General features: G+C 46.3%; 1 protein-coding gene across 1 annotated transcript in view; it reads left to right on the top strand.

Annotated features, from left to right (window-relative positions):
• The window catches only part of LOC126428407 (rootletin-like), a 245668-nt gene that overhangs the window by 68720 nt on the left and 154347 nt on the right, over nucleotides 1–22601 (top strand). Inside the window, exons 6-7 of the mRNA XM_050090326.1 lie at nucleotides 7596–7684; nucleotides 19041–19226. Coding sequence (XP_049946283.1) covers nucleotides 7596–7684; nucleotides 19041–19226 — 275 coding nt within the window. The remainder of the gene's footprint in view (nucleotides 1–7595; nucleotides 7685–19040; nucleotides 19227–22601) is intronic.

The raw sequence follows: 22601 nt of genomic DNA on the forward strand, positions 1-22601 counted from the left end.
CCCTCAGCCGTGTGTCTCGGAACATTAGCTTTGACACGATCCCGACAGGAGTGAACACGCCGAGGGGGTCATAAAACTGAGCAGCTGCTCGAAGAACATTTCTCTCGGTGACCAGTTTGTCCATTAGATCTTCAGCTATCTTCTTGTAGTCGAGTTCCAATTAATTCCTAAAACTTGGTTTGTGGACTTTGTTTCGTGTCCTTTGAAATCCTGTACTGTCTTCAGATCATTTGCATTAGTCGCCCACTTGGACAACGGAAGGCTTATTTGCCAGAAGAGTTCTATCACTTTACGGTAAATAGTTGCAGCGGTGTCACCGTCTCTAACACTCGCTACGAAATCGTCTGTGAATACTGAGTTGTTTACGAGTCCTGAAGCTTGTGGATATTTTTCACTATTTAGTGCTGCTAGCTCCCTTACGCAGCTGACAAATGGAATGGTCTCAGTGCAAGTCTGAATGGCAAAGGTCTGAAGCGATATGTAATCGCGTCATTTGTGGTCACGTAGGCACCATTTTTAGCTCGTTCGACACGATACCGGAGGAACTTCGTGACCTCTCTGTTCCCTTCATTCGACATTAACTGCAGGAAAGCTCTGTCCACATCACACACTAATCCCACCCGGAGTGTGCGGAACCGTAATAAGGCTGCCAGGATATCCGGAAGTAGCCGGGCGGTGTGGCCGTGCGGTTCTAAGCGCGTCAGTTTGGAACCGCGTGACCGCTACGGTCACAGGTACGAATCCTGCCTCGGGCATGGATGTATGTGATGTCCTTAGGTTAGTTAGGTTTAAGTAGTTCTAAGTTCTAGGGGACTGATGACCACAGATGTTAAGTCCCATAGTGCTCAGAGCCATTTGAACCATATCCGGAAGTAAATTTGGTCCCTTTTCGAGAGCATCATTCGGCAATAGAGACTCGGGCTCACGTGACGATGCATCGAAGACTGTTCTGTACTTCACACTTCCACTGCTGTTTTTCTTCACGGTGTGGTGTGGCAGGTAGAATGTGCTTCCAGCAGTGCAGTCCTCAGGTGCTACTTCTACGCAATCCTTCTTAATATACTTCGACACGGTCTCGTGGTAAGTGACTGTCAGCTGTACGTTCCCTCGCAGCTCGTTTTGTAAGGAGCGAAGGCGCGCAGGAGAAAAGCGTATCCTTCTTTGGAGACGGGGGTACGACTCGGCGGCCATATTCCACACGGTACGACTCTCGGAATTCTCGATAAGTAGGGTGGTCCGTGGGTGTCGATGCTCGCTCTCGGTGTTCCGTTATCCCGATTGTCTCCGGCTCCTCTGACTCGTCAGACGTATCACTGCAACTGCCCCGAATAAAGTTGACGGTTGCTCTGCCGACGGTGGTACTAGATCCGTTTACACCGAGAACATATCCGAAGATTGTCGGGAGAAGAACCAGCGATAGTGATACCTCGATCGATTGTTCCAAAGTCACACTTCTCCGGTAATAATCGGCTGCAATCAGGATCCCAGTTGGTAGATCTTCAGTGTCTCCTTCAGGATTTGTGAGCCGTGTGCCACCCGTCGATGCCGTATCTCCTACATCTTGTGGCGCTGTTGGTTGCTGTGAAAAATTATTTGTGCTTTCAAAGGCTGTCACTGATACACAGGAATTAGTGGAACACCCCATCGTGTTAAACTTTACCTTCCTCCTCGAGAGGGACGAACTGTAAGTGGATTCGAAAGTTGTTATCTCCAGAGTAGTGCTTCCGATGACACTTAGTCGGAGAGATTCGATCGAGGAACGGTGACTGAAACTCGATTGACTCCCTGTGTCCGGGATGGCTCGTGTCTGTTTGCTCTTACCAGTTGGTCCCGTGATACTCACACGAGCAGTCTGGAGGCATGTGAAGTTAGAAGTCATAGTTTCAATTTTATTTCAAGTTTAGGTACGAGCACCCTCCCGTAAGAGTCCACGTTTTCTCCTAGTGCTGGGAGTGCTCGGATGTGCTTAGGGCACTCGATGTAGGTGAAATTGAGAGCCTCTGGACTGCCTGAGGTCGAAGTGTTAAGATCCTCCGAGAAATCCAGCTCACTGTGGATAATTTTGTTCTTATCACCATATTTGGATTTCAATATTTGCTCAGTCTGCTGTAACAGCAATGCCGTGAACAGAGTCCTTAGGTTCCCCATCGAGATAACTGCGGAGGAATACGTGCTTGTTCGTACCTGACAGCATTGGATTCTCATCTGTGGAAGCTGTGAACTGCTCCAAAAATTGAGGCCAAACTTCTGTGTCCCTTGAGAATAGGTGCAGTTTGACAGTAGGCAATTTTATTTCCGTACAGGCGTGTTGCCGGCTGGGGTGGCCGAGCGGTTTTGGGAGCTACTGTCTGGAACCGCGCGACCGCTACAGTCGCAGGTTCGAATCCTGCCTCGGGTGTGGATGTGTGTGATGTCCTTAGGTTAGTTAGGTTTAAGTAGTTCTAAGTTCTAGGGGACTGATGACCTCAGAAGTTAAGTCCCATAGTGCTCAGAGCCGTTTGAACCATTTGAACAGGCGTGTTGTCGAGCTGCCGATGTTGCATTTCTGTCCCCTGAGCGCACTCCTCGTAGAAGACCTTTCGCCTTTCGAGGACGCGTTTGCATTTATCAGTATATTCGTCAGAAGCTTCTGTGCCAGCTTCGTATCAGAGTCATCCGGCAAGTCCTGTAATGTATCGTCGAGTCGGGCCAACTCTTCCAGTGTATGCTGTAGGCGATCCTGGAAGTGTGAGACTTCTTCTGCTGCTGTAGAATCATCAAGGGCATTTATTTGGCTGACGAAACGCATCGCGTTCGATCGCAGAGTCGTCCACTTCCGCCGCAGCCTCCCCGAGTTTGTAGCTACCGCTCCTGTCGTAGCGAGTCGGTGGTATTGCTTTCTGTCCGAGAGTGCGTTCGGGGTCGAGACACCACCGTCAGTCGGATGCTGTCGCCGAGGGACGGCGCTGACCGGGGGTGTGAGTCGGTAGCAGCCACCTAGTGACGTTTGCAGTTCTCGATAGACGGCGCGGCCGTGCAGTTTTCAACTTTCGGCAAACCTTAGAATCGGTCGCTGTTACTAACAGATGGCGCTACAGTCTCCAATACTTTAGCAGCCCTCTTTGTGTTTTGCAAATAATACGCCAACTGCCCTCGATTGCTCAACCGCCGACAGACATGCACCGGGTAACACCGTGTACAAGTAATCGACCCGTAGTGTCCTTTGTTACAGTTTCAGAGCAATGCCGTAACTTACCTGAATGCTGAACGTGGCGTGATGTGACCGGATTTTGAGATCGAAGTCACTCGAAACCTTCACCGCCGGCATCGAGTCCTCTTTAATGTGTAGTAGCACTCTACCTTTTCACGTATTCACGGGTTTCGGCACCACAGTGTTGCTACACACTATTGAAATTGAGGACACAGTAAAACTTCTGCTCACACACACATTTATTTTCACACGTCCATTTTACAGTTAGGTAAATTATATCTGCTGCACAGGGCCGTACAGTGTACAGCTTAACAGAACACCTGAAGATGACATAGACAGACGGTGATGTGTACTCTGATCCAGAAGCTGTTGCTGAACATTCTGCTTTCTATTATGCTGGAGCATATGTGTCTGGGAATTGTCAGCCTGTATTTTGTGCCCTCAGACAGTAGGTAGAGCAGCTTCCTTTACCAGCTACTACAGGTCACGTGGGACCTCATAATGCTTCACTATGTGAGATAAATTCCTGGGTGCTCTGGCCTTTTGTCCTGACACGGTTCCAGGGCCAGACCACATTCACATCTGCAGCCAAATGCTCAAAGACTTATTTTCAACTGTATCTGTAGGGAAGGTGAGCTCCCGTCCCGATGGCGACAAAGCGTGATCGTCCCAGTAGTGTAACCGAGTAAATGGCCCCTGGAGGCGGACGGCAATCACCCAATTAGTGCCAGTAATGTTCTCTGCAAGTTTCTCGAACGTACGGTGGCCCGACGACCGTGTCGGTACCTCGAGTCTCGGGGTCTTTTGTCTGACCCGGGGCTGTTTTTGCCAGCTCTGTCCTACTGCTGACAATTTGGTCTTCTCAGAGTGTGCTATTCGCTCGGCTTTTGCCTGGCACCGACATTTTATCACTCTCTCCTTTAACTTGCACAGGGCTTAAGGCACCACACTGCATCAACACGTCCTCGTTTTCTCTGAGCGGGATATAAGGGGCCGACCCCCAATTTTCATCCGGAACTTCTCGTCTCGGTGTATTTTACAGGTTCGAATCGGTGCTTGCCGCAGTACACCCCGTATACGAGAGAATGGGGTCCCACACGGTTCTTTATCGAGTGGCTGTCGACAGTGTAACAGCAGCTACGGGTCTACAGTTTCAGTCTCCATTTATCGCGACGACTCGTGCGTCTACTGTCACTCTTCGACCGTGGGTGCTGCCGAATGCCGACAGCAGGCTGCCGCACAGAGGACTCACCTCTGTACTGTCCGTTCTCGACCGGAGCTCTATCTCGAGGAGCAAATGTTTCAGGTTGTGGGGTTTTTTGGGGTCGGTCTTCGATACCCGGTCAATGTAGCTGCCCCGTCTTCACTGACAGTAGCGAACGAACTGTTTGCACCTGATACCTCGTGTCTCAGTTACACCAGCTCGATGCAGACTATTCTGCTCGTCTGCTTCTCTACAGAGCTGTGATCGAGTCGCGTCTCTATGTTGGGAGCCCGCCGTACGGCTCACAGTCACCTACGGCACTGCGGGTGTGGATCCGATACGCCACTGTGCAGTTCGACTTAGGACTGGTGCCTTACGAACCGGTCCTACGAACGGCACAATTGTGGAGGCCGGCGTCCTCCCGCTACAGATCGGATGCCGACAACTGCCGCTCGACTGCGACACGCATTCCCTGCTCCCCTGAGCACCAGAACTACATCGTCTGCACTTCCGGTAGAGAGATCTACTTCGCACGGTGGAGGCCGAGGTCTGGAGTCACGATCACAGTCCGCTTGCAGAGTCTCTGCCCTGAACTCCGCCGTAAGCTACCGTCGAATCTGTCGGGGAGAAATAGCGTGCGGCCCGACGGTACGTACCCCGTCCTCGAATCTGCGTCGACCTTTCCTTCGGAGTGAAAGACTCTGTAGAACCTACAGTTTTTCACCGTCCATTTCAGGACGTCCTCGACGTATTTTCGGGCTCGGACGTGGTATATGCCGTCTGCTTTGCAGTTGGCAGATGTACAGGTTTTGCTTACACACGAGTAAGACGCAGTGAACTGTGCTCCCTGCCGAACGGGTGCAGTGTATTCACTGTAGAATTCGTGGCGATTTCTCGAACTGTCAGCCACGTATTAGCCCCGTCTGCTACTGGGATGCCGACTTAAGAAATGGAGGTACCAGAATTTCTGAACCTCCGGTCGACTCTTCGCCGACAGTTGTCGGAGACTCGGAATGCGGTTTTCCGAATAAATTCTGAACTGTAAATGAGACCACAACATTGTGGCAGTTTTCCCGTCGTGCTTCTCACAGGGAATCTACTGTCCTCTGGCGGCCACTCTCCGCCGACTCGTGGCCACGTCCCCCGTGTCGCGGTGGCTCACATCCTAACGGAATGCCCTAACTTGACCAGCTTACAGTGAAACCTCAAAGTTACGGACACGCCGTCTCCGGTGCTAGTGAACGACACCGAAGCACCCGATTCGTTTTACTTGCGAAACTGGTTTTTACTCCTCTCTGTGACGTAGGGCACACCGGCCTCGTCGGCCGCTCACGAGATCGGAGAAGTGCCCCGTCGCCCGCTCCGACCCGAGGGGCCTGCGGCTGCCCTCGCCGGCGGTCCGCTCTGGCTCCTGCCCTTCCCACATTTTAATTCGTCTTATCATTTTACACGTGTCGTCGGGTGACAGACTCGTCACTATTGTTCCCTTTCCCGAGATTTTACCTCGTCGTCGTAACTAGTTCTCTCGTGGTAAAGCGCCGGTCAGATGCGGAGGACGTGTGCCCGGTCGTGTAGACTGTCCCGGAGGTCTCCGGCTGCTTTCTGGGTGGGGCAACTGTCGCACTTTCACCCTTTTAACCCTCTCTCACTTCTACCGGTTTCCGTCTCTCTACTTTCTCGATTCTCAGATACGGTCGAGTCTGTCGGGAATCGTGTTCTGTGACCTTCCCGTCGGGGGGCCTTTCCCGGCTCGAAAAGCGTAGGGTCGAGGGGCCGACGACCCCGTAGTTTCTTCCCTTTAACCCCGTCGATCCGTCTGTCTGTCCTATCTGAGAGCAACTTTTGAGACGTAGAGTCTGTGATCCCCAATAAGAATGCCCAAAATGAAGGAAGAATCGGAAAGTGGAGGAATATGCAGAAAACACTAAGCAAGAGAATGTAAAGGATGCTAGGACACGCGCTGAGACCGTACCGGAAAGGCCGTAGAGGGGAAAAGATTCTATGGAAGGGAAGAAATTGAAATAAGTGAAAATAATGGGGAGGATATTGGGTATAAGTGTGACTGTGAGGTGATGAGATGAGGTTGTGACAGACTGCATCAAACTAGTCACAAGAGTGATGACAAAAATAGGAGGAAGCCTGAGATGTAGATGCCATCTGCCACTTGACAAAGTAACCTTAATGTGTCTCCCCGTGAGGACTACCATTTCGCAACAAGTGCTTTCGCAGTGTACGTCTGATGCCGAGGAGGTGGCATCTGCTTCATTGCAGCCAAATGCTGATGACTATTTATTCTAACTCACCTTGTATTTTGCATTTGTAATTAGCATCACTTCACTCAGATTGGATTTTAATAAATACTTGAAACAGTGTACTTATTTGCAGGTGTAAATATTCTCTGTAGCCGATAAAGTGCTAAAAACTGTATGTTTTGTTGCTGGCTGTACCTAATGTTGCCACCTATACGTTTTGTTATTTACTGTGGAAAATCCGGGACTGAATAATGACAATATTATGAAAAAGATAGATTGCTATTATTTACAAGTGTTTTACATTAATTCTCTGAACATAATTGAAATTTAAGGTTCCATTTTCGTGTTTCCTAATATGATCCCAGTGGAATGTTATAAAAATAAATGGTCTGAGTTACATATGCTTTCCCAGCAGAGTAACTTTTTACACGTCGATGAAAGCAGACGAAAAATTCGAAGGAGTGAAACGTGACGAAAGTATGAGAGATTAAACAATTACGTGGGAGGTCACGTGGATAAAAATACGGTAAACTCGACAAGTACAAAATTTGATTTATAATTATGAAGTTTGATATGAAGTTAAAATTATTTATTTAGATTAGAGAAAGAGAGATTAGCATTGATGTCATCAGAATTGATGTTCAGAATGGTGGCTGCTGGTACGAATTGAAGAGGGAGCAATGTTAAAAATAAAGAAGTTAAACTTTTTTATATAAATAATTGTCCTTTTTTTGTAGACCAGTCTGGAGCACTGCCAGCAGCACTGGTGTGCACAGACAAATTGAGCTGCCGTTGCTGTCACTTCTTTTGTTCCACCTGGAAAATCAAAGCTGTGACACAGTTTGTGACCTTTACCTACATCCTAATCACACCACAGTGAAACCTATGCAGTCTTTATAATCATTGTACATTTTTAATTTTTTTTCTTTTTTCTTTTTTTTTTTAATAGCTGAACACAAAGGGAGGACACAAGAATTGGAGGATGAGGTAGAAACGATGAAGAGGAATATTTTTAACTTGGAAAACTCTAAGAAACAGGTAAAAATAAAACAAAATTTGAAGAAATAATTTTTAGCAGTTTAAAATTAAATTAGATACAGTATCTGTAGTTCTTTCCACTTCTCGGTGTTGTGTTACTTATTCTTGTTCTGTTTGCAGAGAGAACTGAATGCTTCTTATACAGGTGTCTGTACTTCCTCGTGTTTTCCTTCAGCAATGGAAAATGATAAGCATTCACATTTTATAAATGCTTTTCGTAATGAAATTATATCCTATTTTATGCAACAGACTGGTGTTTGTGTTAGACATTTTAGCAACGTTTTTAAACGGTCATTCTTTTTCTCGCTCATCGCCTGCTATTGTTTTGTCGGTTGTTTTAATAGCTGCTGATATAGAGAGATTAATTTCTGTTGGAAAAATTAGGCATTCAAAATACGTTGGCCAGGATTGGCACACATCAGTTTTTATAGATTACATCCTTCAGATTTGCACGTTTCGCCACGCATTCGGTATCTCGTTGCTGTAGGTTTGGTATATGACGGCCCAATACGTCTCCCGGAATGTTGGTGATTTCCTCTTATATCTCCATCTCCGGCCGAGCTACTGTGTTCTGTTTAGTACAGTAGGTGACACCCTTTCCGGTATTCGACAAAAGGGAGTCAAAAATTGAAAGGTCTGTCGATGCGAGTGGCCAAACGACGTAAGCATTCACAAAGTTACGCGGTCCCCAGACTGACAGTCGTACTTCTGCAGTAGTCTGTCGGACAGTGTACGACGAGGCTCTGTCGTGTCGAACTGGGTATGCCGAACGTGAGGACGTGGAGACTTGCGGGGACTCGAAGTCGGAAATGTCTCCGAGGTGTCGACGTAAAGGTGCGTTTACACTGCGATTTGTATCGGCACATGTACGAGATACATGTATATGCAACTTTGCGACATGTATCGCGACTTGTATGAGATGACAAGTATCAACCTCATACATGTATGAGTGTGCGTTTACACTGGTTGATATGTATCACTGAGAATTCCAAAGAAAATGATGAAAGGTATGATCCATTCAGTTAGGCGAAAAGGGAGACCTAGAAGAAGATGGATCGATGAGGTAATAATGGATATCAGCAATATGGGAGTCCGGGGGTGGAAAAGAGCAGCAAATAACCGAGAAGTGTGGAGGAAGATTGTTGAAGAAGCCAAGGCTCACCAAGGGCTGTAGAGCTACTGAAGAAGAAGGTATGTATCACTGTGCGATAGCTTCCGACGACGATTTGGAAGTTTTCACATTTTTATGTGCTGGTACACTTGCTCTTTTGGAAGATGATAAGAAGAAAAGGCGGAGGAAGCGTAGATGGTGGCAGAGAGAGTTTCTCGCGAATTAACGCTAGAGGATGGCGCATATTTTAGAAATTATGTTAGGATGAGTATGGAGGATTTCCGCGGTTTGTTATCACTTTTGGCTCCTCTTGTGTCCAAAACCAACACAAACTTTCGGGAAGCGATTCCACCAGAGGATCAGTTGGCAGTAACAATCCGTTTTTTAGCCACTGGGGATTCCTCGTAAAACGAAGATTTCATGACAAAACATTTGCATTGTCGCGCGATAGCTAATGCCAACGTCTCACACACGATTGTCGGAATCCATTGTCAACATTATCACGCGAGGCCGCCGGAATAACAGCAAAACATTGATATATGTGCCAGATGCATGAAAAAATTATATAATGTATTACATACTCTGATATATATAAAACTTTTACCTTCACTTATTGGGATAAAACTTGCACAATGGCCTCGCAAACACGAAGAATAATGTTGCATATGGCACTTTTTGATATTCTATGCAGATACATTAACGTCGAAACGACAGTCAGCACCTTCAAAACTCAAACAGCTGCCAAAGAGCCTGGTACTACGCATACGCTAATCGTCGAAATAAGCAGCAGTCGACAAGGCGACAGGAAATGATAGTACTGCGCATGCGCGAGTTCTTGAAATATCGCTCATACATGTCGCGTATATGGCCAAAAAGCGATATACAAAATGTATACGCGACATGTATGAGCTCGAGGGTCTGCATACAAGTTCCGTGAATTTTTGTATGAGGTGATGTATCGGGACATGTCAAATTGACATGTCGCTCATACATGTCGCGATACATGTATCCCAGTGTAAACGTACCTTAATGTTACGGCATTTGTCGTCAAAGTGAAGGTCCGTTTCCCCTCGGCACGACACCGCACACCGTACAGTGCGGTAACTTTGGCACTGCGTAACGGATAGCGGTGAAGCTGAGCAGGGTGGCTCCGTCGGCCGTCCGACGGTCTCGAACGAAGTTTGACGTGTACTCACTGTCGTTAACAAACTGTCGTTTAGAAATGTGCTGTTGCAGGTTGTCAGTATTCAGTTGTTGCACATTGTGAAATTTCTAGAGGTGAGATTGAAGCTGACAGAGTATTCTTCGAGCGCACACAATTTTTCTGACGTACAGACCTTACGAGGGATTTTCTTCGGAGCCAGTGTACTATCTTCAAAAATTGCGAACACGTGTCACAGTCGCGCGTAATGACGGAACTCGATTGCGCGGCAGGATCTGACGGTGGGGCCAATACTGTTGTCACGTGACGGTCTGTCGACCTGCTGCCGTGTCGTTAAATGTGTCTGCGGCGACTGCACTCGCTGCACTGCTTCGTCGCTCTCTGACGTAACTCGAGTGTCCGCTACTGCCGTGCACTTTGACACCTTCCTCGTAATTCTGCTACCGCTAAAACTTTTCTCCTCATCTGTGACAACTGCCCCCTGCAACTTTGTCACTTGCCGTGACTGTGACGAGCGGCCGATCGGCCAGCTCTTCGGTGCTGGATTTCTGCAGCCTCCACGACTAGGGTGGAAAACTTCAGATGACAGTGCACGGTGTCCACTAGCTCTGATAGTAGTGCTACGTCACTTCTGTGGCGTATTGCTAAAAGTTGTGAACCGAGAAGCATCCCTGTGTCGTGGGGCACAGAAAGGATTTACATTCTCCTAGGTTCTTTCAGAAAGGCTTTAAAGTGTGTCGATATATAGAAATCCTGAAGCATTATTGAACTGAATACTCAAATAGATAAGACATTACAACTGTGATGTTAATCACATACAAAATGTGATATATTTAGTGATACGTACAGTGAATAAAAATGGAAATCGTTAGTAGAAAACTGTAGTAGATGCTGTTGTTTTACGTACTGCACGTTTACATTAGACAGTGAAGTGAACATCTCGATACTAAGCTTTTATATTTTTTAAAAATAAAGTTTGATTGTATCGCAGCTTTCGAGGTAAATATGTCTTTTATAAAACTTTTGAAACTTCTTTCTCCTTCTCTCGAGCTCGTCTGTCCGTATTCTTTGCTACCTTCCGACGCTCTATCGCGTCACGGTCAGTCGGCGGCATACGGCGATCTGAGAATCCTGTATTTCTGCCTTATGTGAAGTCCTAGTGTGAACTGTTAGCTGTTGCATTCCTCTGATCTGTTATAAAATGTTACTTTTATACCCTGCGGCACGTGAACGAGTGAAAAGTACGATCTGACCACAAATAGGAGTTGTTTATTTCCTTGTACGGTGAGTTTTTTGGTGTGCTTGTGGGGTAACAGTGAGTGAGAAAAGGCTGTATGTGATGAAAGTAATTGTCCAAACCGGTGGTAGGAATTGTTAATAGACGGTGTAATTACTGCTGATAAACAAAAGTGGATCTATTTAATACTGTGATTGATTTCCTGACAGTGAGGGTGTTTACTGATGCTTTCAGAAGGTTTGTGCAGTTTGTAGTGTGGGCCTTTTTCTAGATGTGCAGTTGAATACACCGAGGTATGCTCTGAAATGCAAGTAGTATTTTTAAGAGCAATGAAATGCTTTGTGAGGCTTGTGAAGGGAATGTGGAGATCATTATTAAAAGTGTTATAAATGACTAGTTCTTTTTATTTGAGTTACTTTCTATCAGTAAATTGCTTCAGTAAGTAATTTGTATTTCCTCGATCACGTTTGGTACGTACGTTCTGTGTGTAACAAACGAGCTGCTGTACTGCAACAGCCACAGAACACGCATTTTTATTTTGTAGTCCAGTGGATGAGGTAATAGGTGTATGGAACCTTTTTTTATCTTAATAAAGAAGATAATATTGTTAAAGCTAAATTTGAGTTGCTGCAGAATTATTTTTACAAAGCAATTTTGTGACGTGCTAGACGAAAGCTTGAGAAAGTGTAACTTGCGCAACTCAGTCACAATTTCTAACAACCTGAATTCAGGCAACTGACACATCTTGACTGCATTTGATTGTACTTTACTTTTGACCAACTGGTAGGCATCGTTCACTATACGTACGTAAAGATATCGGCACGACATTTTAAAATAGAGAGCAATTACATATTCAGTAATGCCACAAAGGCCAGGAATGCTAGCCATCAGGTCTTAAAGCAAATTTGATTGAGCAGTGGCAGTAGATTCTTTAAACAGCTTTAGCGAACGGTGCAGCTCGGCATCTCCACTATATGGTGAGTAGCAACTTTCCTTTTCATAATATTCTTACATTCCATCCTAGATTTTCCATTGTTTGATTTTTGCCTGATGGCTTTTCTTGGATCAACCCAGTGGTGTTTTCCTTTATTACTATTTTCTAATGCATCACTATTCTCTATGTCTGCCCTTCTTTCTCTTCTTTCCTGTGTTTCTCTTGTTGCCTTACAAACTGCAATGCGTACTCTACTTACGAGTCACACTGCATCAGCTCTCTCGGCCACGCACGACAGACGGCTACGAGACCACGGTGATTGTTGGTGTGGCATATTATGTCCCACATTAGTCCTGCCGATATCATTAATCCTATACCTTCAAATTGATCACTCTCGCAGCATCCCTCTGCCGTAGTTTTGCATGTTATTTCCCGCACCTTTCCGGTGCCACTCGATCTTGTATCTCGTCGTACGAACCCCTCTCCACCCCACTCCCCCCCCCCCCCCCCCCCCCCCCCTCTCTCTGTTTTATCCCAATTTGTACCCATTATACCCCATCTCATCTGATCACATTTGCCATCCCCTTTCTTTACACTTATCCATCCTCGGACCTGCTACTCACAGTATTATATATTTTTTTATTATTTGTGTTCTTACTTTGATCCTAGTGACTTCACACCAATTTTAGCAAGTTTTCACTATTCACTATCATCCATTCCCTTAGATTTCATCTTCTTTCCCCTTTTGCATCCATTTCATCCTTTTGTGAAATTTTTCGGGTGTAATTCTCCGTTATTTACGTAATTTTTTGCATTTTTTCCACCACTGTGGATCCTTGTTCCTTCCATCTGTGTCAATACAGAAAAGTTTCCTTACCTCTAGCCAGAACCTAGCCCTATCCTCCCAATTGGTCGTACCATCAAATTACCCGTCTTTGGCTGCCACCCCTCCTTCTACAATGATCTTCACCTTTTCGGATTCCGCCAATCCTTAGCCCTCACCGATGTAGTCCCGCAAAACCGTATCAACTGAGCCCCAACCTCCTTGCAGTACCTTCTCTCCATCCGCAAAATTCTGCTATGCAATCCCAAATTCCTGGAACCCTTAACACCCGTTGGAACTCTTGCCCTGCAGGAACTCGAGCAACGTGCGCACTACCACCTCAAAAAGCTCTCCGTCCTGCTCACTTCCTACTCGTACCTCGGAGTACCTCTGTCCACCACCTGTACGACGACGTTCCCCGTGTCCCCTCGTAGCTGACAGACCCTGTCTTGCAGACCTGCTACATTTATCCCAACCTCCAATACTCCCTCCCACCGCCACACACAATCCGTAACCTAAACAGACCCATTATACAGTCATGAACCTTTCCTCCAGAAGCCTTAGCCACACAGAAATATCAGTCTTTTCCAAAGGCCTCAATCCCTCAACATGCAAACTAACCTTACATCTGCAGAAAGAATCGCAGTCCACCATCTAAAAACTGATACTGACCTTATAATCCTACCTGCAGACAAAGGCTCCACCACTGTTGTTTTGAACCTCAAGGATTCCCTGGCAGAAGGACTCTACCAGCTGTCAGACACTTCCACCTACAAACGTTGCCACAGTGACTCCATTCCAGATATCCATCAGGAGCTCCAGCCATTCCTCAAATCCTTAGGCCCACCCGAGAACCTCTCCCCGGAGTCCATCTCTCTACTCACCTCCACCACGCCTCGCACTCCTACCTTTTGTGTGCTTCCTGAGGTCCGTAAACCCGACCACACACGATGCCCCGCTGTGGCCGGTTACAGTGCCCCCACCGAGAGAACCCCTGGTCTCGTAGACCGACACCTTCCACCTTTACCCGGAACCTACACTCCTATATAAAAGATGCCAACCATTTCCTCCACCGACTCTGCACAGTTCCCGTTCCTTTACCACACGGTGTCCTGCTCGTCACTATTGATGCCACCTCCTTGTACACTAACATTCCTAATTCCCATTGCCTTACCACCATTGAACACTATCTTTCCCAATGTCCGACGGTTTCCAAACCGAAAACTTCTTTCCTAGTCACCGTGACTAACTACAGGGTGTCCGTAAAGTCTTTCCCTGAAGTAAGATACAAATATGAAATTGGTGTCTAATTGTTTACAAACTATCAAAGTTTTTTTCACACATCAATAAACTTCCACACGAGCACCGTCGGTAGCACGTAGCACATCTAGGCGATATTCAATTTCCGTCCACACATTAGCCACCATCACTAGAGGGATAGATTCGACGACTGTGGTTATCCGCTGCTGCAGGGTTTCGAGATCTGGTACACGTGTTCGGTAGACCTCGTCCTTGACATAACTCCGTAAGTCTAATGGGGTTATGTCGGGAGAGCGTGGAGGCCAAACTGTTGGCCCATCACGACCGATCCGTCGCCCAGGAAAGGTCGTATCGAGATAGGCACGGACGTCCAAACCCCAATGAGGCGATGCACCGTCTTGCTGAAACGAGACATCGGGGTGATACTGAAGCAGCTGAGGAAAAGCACACGGTTGCAACATGTCCAGATACACTGCAGGTGTGACGGTAGCCTCAGCGAAGAAGAATGGCCCGATAATTCGGTCGTGCAATAGCGCGCACTAAACATTCACCTTTGGACTGCCTCTGGTGCACTCCGTGACCTCGCCAGAGGGTTGTGAACCCCAAATGCGCACATCATGGCGATTCACTACTCCACTGACAAAAAAGGTCGCTTCGTCGGAAAAAGCAATTCGTCTGAGATAACCATCATCGTCCTCAATACGTCATAGCATTTCGACCGCAAAGTCGTATCGACGTGTACTGTCATTGGGCAACAGTGGAAGTGGAAGTTTACTGATGTGTGAAAAAAACTTTGATAGTTTGTAAATAATTAGACACCAGTTTCATATTTTTATCTTACTTCTAGTTATCAATTTATGTAATCAGGGAAAGACTTTTCGGACACCCTGTATATCCTCACCCGCAATTACTTCTAGTTTGAAGCCATTACCTACAAACAAATCTGGGGTACAGCTGTGGGCACACACACAGTTCCACTCTGTGCCAACCTATACGTGGGTGATTTAGAAGAATCCCTCCTAAACGCCCAGAATCCTAAACCCCTCACCTGGTTCAGATTCACTGTGACATCTTTGCAATCACGATCGAGGGTGAGGACACCTTATCTGTATTCCTCCAGAACCTCACAACTACTACTCCCCCATTTGCTTCGTGTGGCCCTACACAAGTCAACAAGCCACCTTCCTAGGTGTTGCCCTCCACCTTAAAGATGGCTACAGCAGTACCTCTGTCCATATCAGACCTACTAACCACCAGCAATACCTCCACTTCAATAGCTGCCACTCGTTTCGTACCGTAAGTCCCTTCCGTACAGCTTAGCCACCTGCGGTCGTCGCACCTGCAGTGAGGAGTGGTCCCTCTCGAAATATACCGACGGTCTCACTGGAGCCTTCACTGACCGTTATTATCCTTCTAAACTTGTACAAAAACAATTCTCTCGTGCCTTATCCTTCCAGTCTACCACAACTTCCCAAAGTCCCACCGCCCGGCCACAGAGCGGCATTCCCCTCGCAACTCGTTACCACCCGGGACTGGAGCAACTGAAACTTAATTACATTCTCCACGAGGGTTTCAACTACCTCTTACCGTGCCCTGAAATGAAAAATGTCCTGCCCACAATCCTTTCTACCCCTCCCAAAGTGGTATTCCACCGCCCACTGAACCTAAACAGTATACTCGTCCATCCTTACACAACCTCTGCTCCCAATCCTTTACCTCGTTGCTCGTACCCCAGTAATAGACCGAGATGCAAGACCTGTCCCGTACGTCCTCCCACCACCACCTAATCCAGTCCGGTCACTAATGTCACCTATCCCACCAAAGACAGAGCTACCTCTGAAACCGGTCATGTGGTCTACAAGCTAAGCTGCAACCAATGTGCCGCATTTTACGTGGGCACGACAACCGACGCGTCGTCTGCCCGAGCAAGTGGCCACCGACAAACTGTGGCCGAGAAACGAGTGGACCGCCCTCTTACTGAGCGTGCTGCCAATCGTGGTACCCTTCATTTCAGTGACCGCTTCACAGCCTGTGCCGTACGGATCCCTTCCACCGACACCAGCTTTTCTGAATTGCGCAGGTGGGAACTTTCCGTGCAGTGCGTCCTAAGTTCCTGTAACCCTCGTGGCATCGACCTTTGTTAGTTACAATCCTCACCCATTTAGCCCCCTTCCCTGTTCTCATTGCAGCACTACACAGCCGTCATTCCACCATCCACTCAAACATAGGAAAAGCCAGGATGGAGTCTGATAATATTGAGAAGGAAAGTTGCCACTTGCCATATAGCGGAGATGCTGAGTCGCAGATAAGCACAATCGTCACACTCGGTCTTTTTATTTCTCTCCTTTTCTGCTACTCCACCCCCACCCCCTGCCCTCCATCTAAGCTCTCTGTCTGCCACCCCCACCACTCTATCCCTCCCCCTCCTCCTTAGCCCTGCCCAGTCGTCACTCCCACCGTGTACTGGTGCTCCCCGCAGTGTGGTTCCTGAGACTGCAGTCGTGTGCGTCAGCTGCATTTGCACGAGTGCGTACGCACGCGCATGTGTGGTATCTGTTTTTGACGAAGGCGGTACTGGCCGAAAGTTTTGTGTGTGGCAGTCTTTTTGTTGTGGCTATCTCTGCTATGTGGTGAGTAGCAACTTTACTTTTCGTTATATTGTCACATTCCATCCTGAATTTTCTATTGTTTGATTAGTGAAAGCTTCTGTTTCTATGCGTGGGGTTCTAGACGTGTAATTTTCTCCTCTTTTTTTAAAAAAAGAAAGCCAATCATAACTTTTCAACAAATTTCAATTTTTGTGTTTGAAATTTTTATTAAAAATCGTGCTTTTCTAGTAAAAACATACATTTTAGAATGTAGAAATATTAGGAGTACAAGATTGTAATAATATAGGATTTTGTAAAGATTTGTGTTTTGAAATTTGAACGACGACTCATTAACATTTTTTGATTTGTATTATTTCCTGAATGACAGAATTTAGAAAGAAAACCAGTTCTCTATTTAGAAGAGTATTGACGGTTTCTGATGAGATAAGTATGTCCTTAAACAGTTATATGTAAAGTTGGAGTTTCAAGTGCAAGTGGTTTTTTTAATTTTAAATTTTGAGTATTTTATTAATAAACTGTACAGGTGTCATCCACTAGACATAAATTATACTCTGAATAATAAACTTGTAGAGAATACTGCTTGAAAAATAATTTAGATATTTTGTGCATTTTTGTTCTTTGTATTAGCTGTGCAACAGAAGGAATAAAAAAAAAAATGATGCAGCCAGAAGACACAGTTCAATGCCACAGAATTTTTGTACACGTGCACCCTGTGACAAGCTTGTAACTGACCTTACTTGAAGTTTTCTGTGCCAAGTGGACTGGCCACCGGAGTGGATTAATGTCATTTGTGTCGACTTTGATCGCCGGAGGACTCTGTAGGGCATTTAAACGGGCACGACCGAGGTCGGACGTCAAACGATTGCCACAAAGGAAGTGGGGATGCCGTGTACTCGTGCGAGGCGGCACTATTGATGTATCACACACTGTAAAAGGGGTCTGTACTGTGTTTATCTGTTTGGCGAGACGGCCGAATTGTACTATATACAGATTTGTGGAGGTTTTAGATGTAACAGTGGCCCGATGTCAGACTGTGGGGGAACGAGAGGAAGGACATACTCGCCGTCGAGCTGTCGGTCGGCGACCTCCGTTACGGAGAATCACGGTACGGTGTTCCGCGCATGTCGTAATCGGATCCCGTCTGCACGTGCCGTCAGAGTACGAGTGACGCCTCCCTCGACGTTCCGTGTCGACCTGCCAGATCGGTCGGAATCGGGCTGGGGAATCGCCTTCCCCCCTTGTAGACTGCCGTTAACGCCAGAACGTGGACGACTGATCGCGGATAGGTTCTGTGACGGAGAAGCACGGGCCACTGCTAAACGGTGTCGCACCGCATTCGGACCGCCGTTCTGCACTACCCCGGATGACCTCCACCACCGAGTAAGGTAGCTGCTGGAGGAAAATCCGTATTCTTCTCATCTTTTGAAATGCACAGCGGTGTTACTCGTAGTGTCACAGTGTGGAGAGCTCAGACTGCGACGGTAGTGGTCGAGGGGACTCCGCCGGGATAACGGTACGTCACGGACGTTCCGTGTTCTCACGTGTTATACCTTAAACGACAGTACTGCGGTGAAGTTTTTTCGACAGGTCGGTGCTCGTCTGCACGCGTCACATTTCCGTGCGAACTGTCCGCACGATGTCGAGGTAGCCCCGCGGCCTCGGAGATCGCGGGACGTGCCCCCGAAAGCGCACGTGGGTCCAGTACGTCCGTGAACTCCGTCTCGGTGCCAGTATCCGGGGCTTCGCTAACTGTTTAGGTCAGTCGTACGTCGGGTCGCCTCGTTGGGGGATACGGTGGGTTTACGACACCTCCTACGACCGTACGAGAGCACGCCTCCGCGCCAGAGGGGGCACAGTGTCGTACAGGTAAATGGGCTCGTACTGCCCGAGTTGTCTGTAAGTATGATTTAACTGTGTAAACACTTATGTAGCATCACATATGCTCTGAACCTGTCAAGTTTCATTTCCCTTTCTGGTTGCTTCAGGTTTCTTTTCAGGCAGTGTAGAATTTATGTCAGGAATGGTGTCAGAGGAATTGGAACCTTCCCATTGTCGTACATTTCAAAACCTCAACCTTCCCTTCCAGGTCCTGACACACACACACACACACACACACACACACACACACACACACACACACACACACACACACACATTGCGTGTCAGCTCTGTCTACTTCTGAGCGACACGTGTGTAGTGAGGGTGAGGGTGTGCCCGCAGCTGGAGACGCAGCTGGCGGCGGCGCAGGCGGCGGTGGTGGAGCTGCAGCACAAGGTGCTGCTACTGGAGCGCAGCCGGCTGGGCGACGGCCGCGAGGCGCTGCGCGAGCTGGAGGGGCGGCACCGCGCCGACGTCGACGCCCTGCGGCGCCAGCTCCACGAGTGCGACGCGCGACTGCGGGAACAGGTCTGTAGGCCGTCTCGGGAGCCGTCTCCCTCTCTCGTCAGGTCGGTTTGTGGTACTGCTGTCCGGAACAGTTTTAAACAACTGCCACGCTAATGTCGACATTTCAATTTCGGTCGGTGCACGTTTGTTTTCACGAAACGCATTTTCGTTTCCTTCGAACATTTCTCGATAGGAAAAAAGATAATCGGTAGGAATCGGAGAGCGGTGGCTGCCCGAGAGCCGGAAGTTCGTCTCCTTACGGTACTCGCCTGGCACGGCTGACACAGTAGTGACCAGTTTACGAGCTGTAAAGGTCAAATTTCGAAGGGCTGTGGTACTTCCCCGATTCACTTGAAAGTAAACAAAACTAAAAGCAAGGTAAAGAAAATAACACTATAGACCTTATGATAATTAATCCGGGTGTATTAAAATTGTAGTGCACCGGAACGCAAAGGGTATGAGCTTCGTAATAATATACTGAATTATAAAACGCAATAAAATTTGATATCACCCGTGACATTGTAAGCCGTACAAGTGTTAGTGATTGAGTCAACTGTTTTGTGACTACACCAGCTGACTCTTATCGAGATACGTCAACTTTTCGAAATAGGTCAGAAATGTTCGTAGAAAATTACTGAAATTTCTAAAATGCTGGAGTATCTCACACACGTAGTAAAATCTACAAAACAATCTAAAGAAATAAAGCGAAATAATAAATTACACAGCCGCTGAAGATTGGTACGTAGCCTGCCGTCTCCTACTGTTCGAAAGTACCTATATAACGAGTTTTCGCTCGTCCGCGTGACGTCTCGGGCACTGTCGGAGCTGCTCTGCCTCTGCAGTACACACTGCCAGAATAAAATTCTCGACCGGCAGGTACTGCGAACACGGTACGGCATTTTTCGTCGTCCCGGTCCGCAGATGTCCTGCATCCGTCTGTCTCGTGATACGTGTGTGTGAATAAAATAGTAAATTATGTGTGTCGGTACGAATATAAACTTTTCGTAGTGACAATTGTCATTTGTCAGTTCGAAAAATGCTCGTGTGACACGTCACTTCACTGGAGTGGTATGTTATAGTATAAGCTTGATACCGGGATGGCCAAAATAACAATAAACGTCAGTGGCGTGTACTGGTTGTTTGCCTGGTGCGAATGATAAAGTGCCTCTAGTTTTTGACACAATACTCTTTTAAGCTGCAACACTTTGCCTGACATTTTTCCTCTTTATAGATTCTGCCACAGAGTGTTCCGTCGACCTATTTGCACTACACTGCACTTCAAAAGAGTTTGGTCTGTGCTTCTCTGTAAGGTTTCCAGTTAGCAACTGCAGATGTTGACGTTTCAAACAAAAAGCAGTTATTGGAATACTACGCAGTAAACTGTAAATCAGTAGACTTTGTAATTGCATATCACTTGATTTCACCAAAGATTTTGTTCTCAACTTGTAGAAAGCTGTCATAAGATTTGAAGTTTATTTTGAGATCAGATATTAGTAACTGAATGTACTGCAAATGAAACGGTGACAGCTCATTGCAGAAGTTGATCTGCCATTTATTTCCTGGGATAAGTAATGTATCGCTATATTGAAAAGTAGTGTACATTCCAAAATTTTGTTAGGAATGATTATCCAACACTGCTCTAATTGGCAACTAATGGTTCTTTATTTGCAGTCAAGTTGTTGCCACTCCTTTAGCTGCACATACTCTTTAGCAATGCGGAGACTCTTTGGGGTATTTTCAGCTTCTGCGCTCCTCGCACGTTTGAAACGTGAAAGGAGTAGATAAATATTATTTTAAAAATATCAGTGTGATCGTAGAAATATTAAGTTTTGATAGGTGAAAAGGGACAATTATGACTGAAGTAGCAGCAAATTTCTTCCTAATTTAATTAGTTAAATTTAGCTGCCGTAGGCAGGAATTGCATCGGGGAGTAAAGTAGCTGCTTATTGTTAATGCAGTAGACTTATTAAGTTTTTAATGTTTACCTCGACTCATTTTACGTCCTCGAAGGTTCTGCTACAGAACACAATAAACGAATGAGTTGACATTAGTGAATGGTAGAGGATTTACACTTAAATACGGCAATAAATGATGATTTGATTCTTTCCAAATATTGCAATGTTTTTTGGCCCGTTATTAGGGAAACCCAGTTCTAAGCGAAGAAGGGAAAGCAGAAAGGTGGAAGGAGTATATAGAGAGTCTATACAAGGGCAATGTACTTGAGGACAATATTATGGAAATGGAAGAGGATGTAGATGAAGATGAAATGGGAGATATGATACTGCGTGAAGTTTGACAGAGCACTGACAGACCTGAGTTGAAACAAGGCCCCGGGAGTAGACAACATTCCATTAGAACTACTGACGGCCTTGGGAGAGCCAGTCCTGACAAAACTCTACCATTTGGTGAGCAAGATGTATGAGACAGGCGAAATTCCCTCAGACTTCAAGAAGAATATAATAATTCCAATCCCAAAGAAAGCAGGTGTTGACACATGTGAAAATTGCCGAACTATCAGTTTAATAAGTCACAGCTGCAAAATACTAACAAGAATTCTTTACAGACGAATGGAAAAACTGGTAGAAGCCAACCTCGGGAGGAAGATCAGTTGGGATTCCATAGAAATGTTGGAACACGTGAGGCAATAATGACCCTATGACTTATCTTAGAAAATAGATTAAGGATAGGCAAACCTATGTTTCTAGCATTTGTAGACTTAGAGAAAGCTTTTGACAATGTTGACTGGAATACTCTCTTTCAAATTCTGAAGGTGGCAGGGGTAAAATACAGGGAGCGAAAGACTATTTAAAATTTGACAGAAACCAGATGGCAGTTATAAGAGTCGAGGGACATGAAAGGGAAGCAGTGGTTGGGAAGGGAGTGAGACTGGGTTGTAGCCTCTCCCCGATGTTATTTAATCTGAGTATTGAGCAAGCAGTAAAGGAAACAAAAGATAAATTCGGTGTAGGAATTAAAATCTGTGGAGAAGAAAAAAAAACTTTGAGGTTCGCCGATGACATTGTAATAGTCAGAGACAGCAAAGGACCTGGTGGAGCTACTGAACGGAATGGAGAGTGTCTTGAAAGGAGGATATAAGATGAACATCAACAAAAGCAAAATGAGGATAATTGAATATAGTCGAATTAAGTCGAGTGATGCTGAGGGAATTAGATTAGGAAATGAGACACTTTAAGTAGTAAAGGAGTTTTGCTATTTGGGGAGCAAAATAACTGATGATGGTCAAAGTAGAGAGGATATAAAATGTAGACTTGCAATGACAAGGAAAGCGTTTCTGAAGAAGAGAAATTTGTTAACATTGAGTATAGATTTAAGTGTCAGGAAGTCGTTTCTGAAAGTATTTGTATGGAGCGTAGCCATGTATGGAAGTGAAACGTG

This window comes from Schistocerca serialis, chromosome 12 (assembly GCF_023864345.2).
Source record: "Schistocerca serialis cubense isolate TAMUIC-IGC-003099 chromosome 12, iqSchSeri2.2, whole genome shotgun sequence".
Classification (NCBI taxonomy): Eukaryota; Metazoa; Arthropoda; class Insecta; order Orthoptera; family Acrididae; genus Schistocerca; species Schistocerca serialis.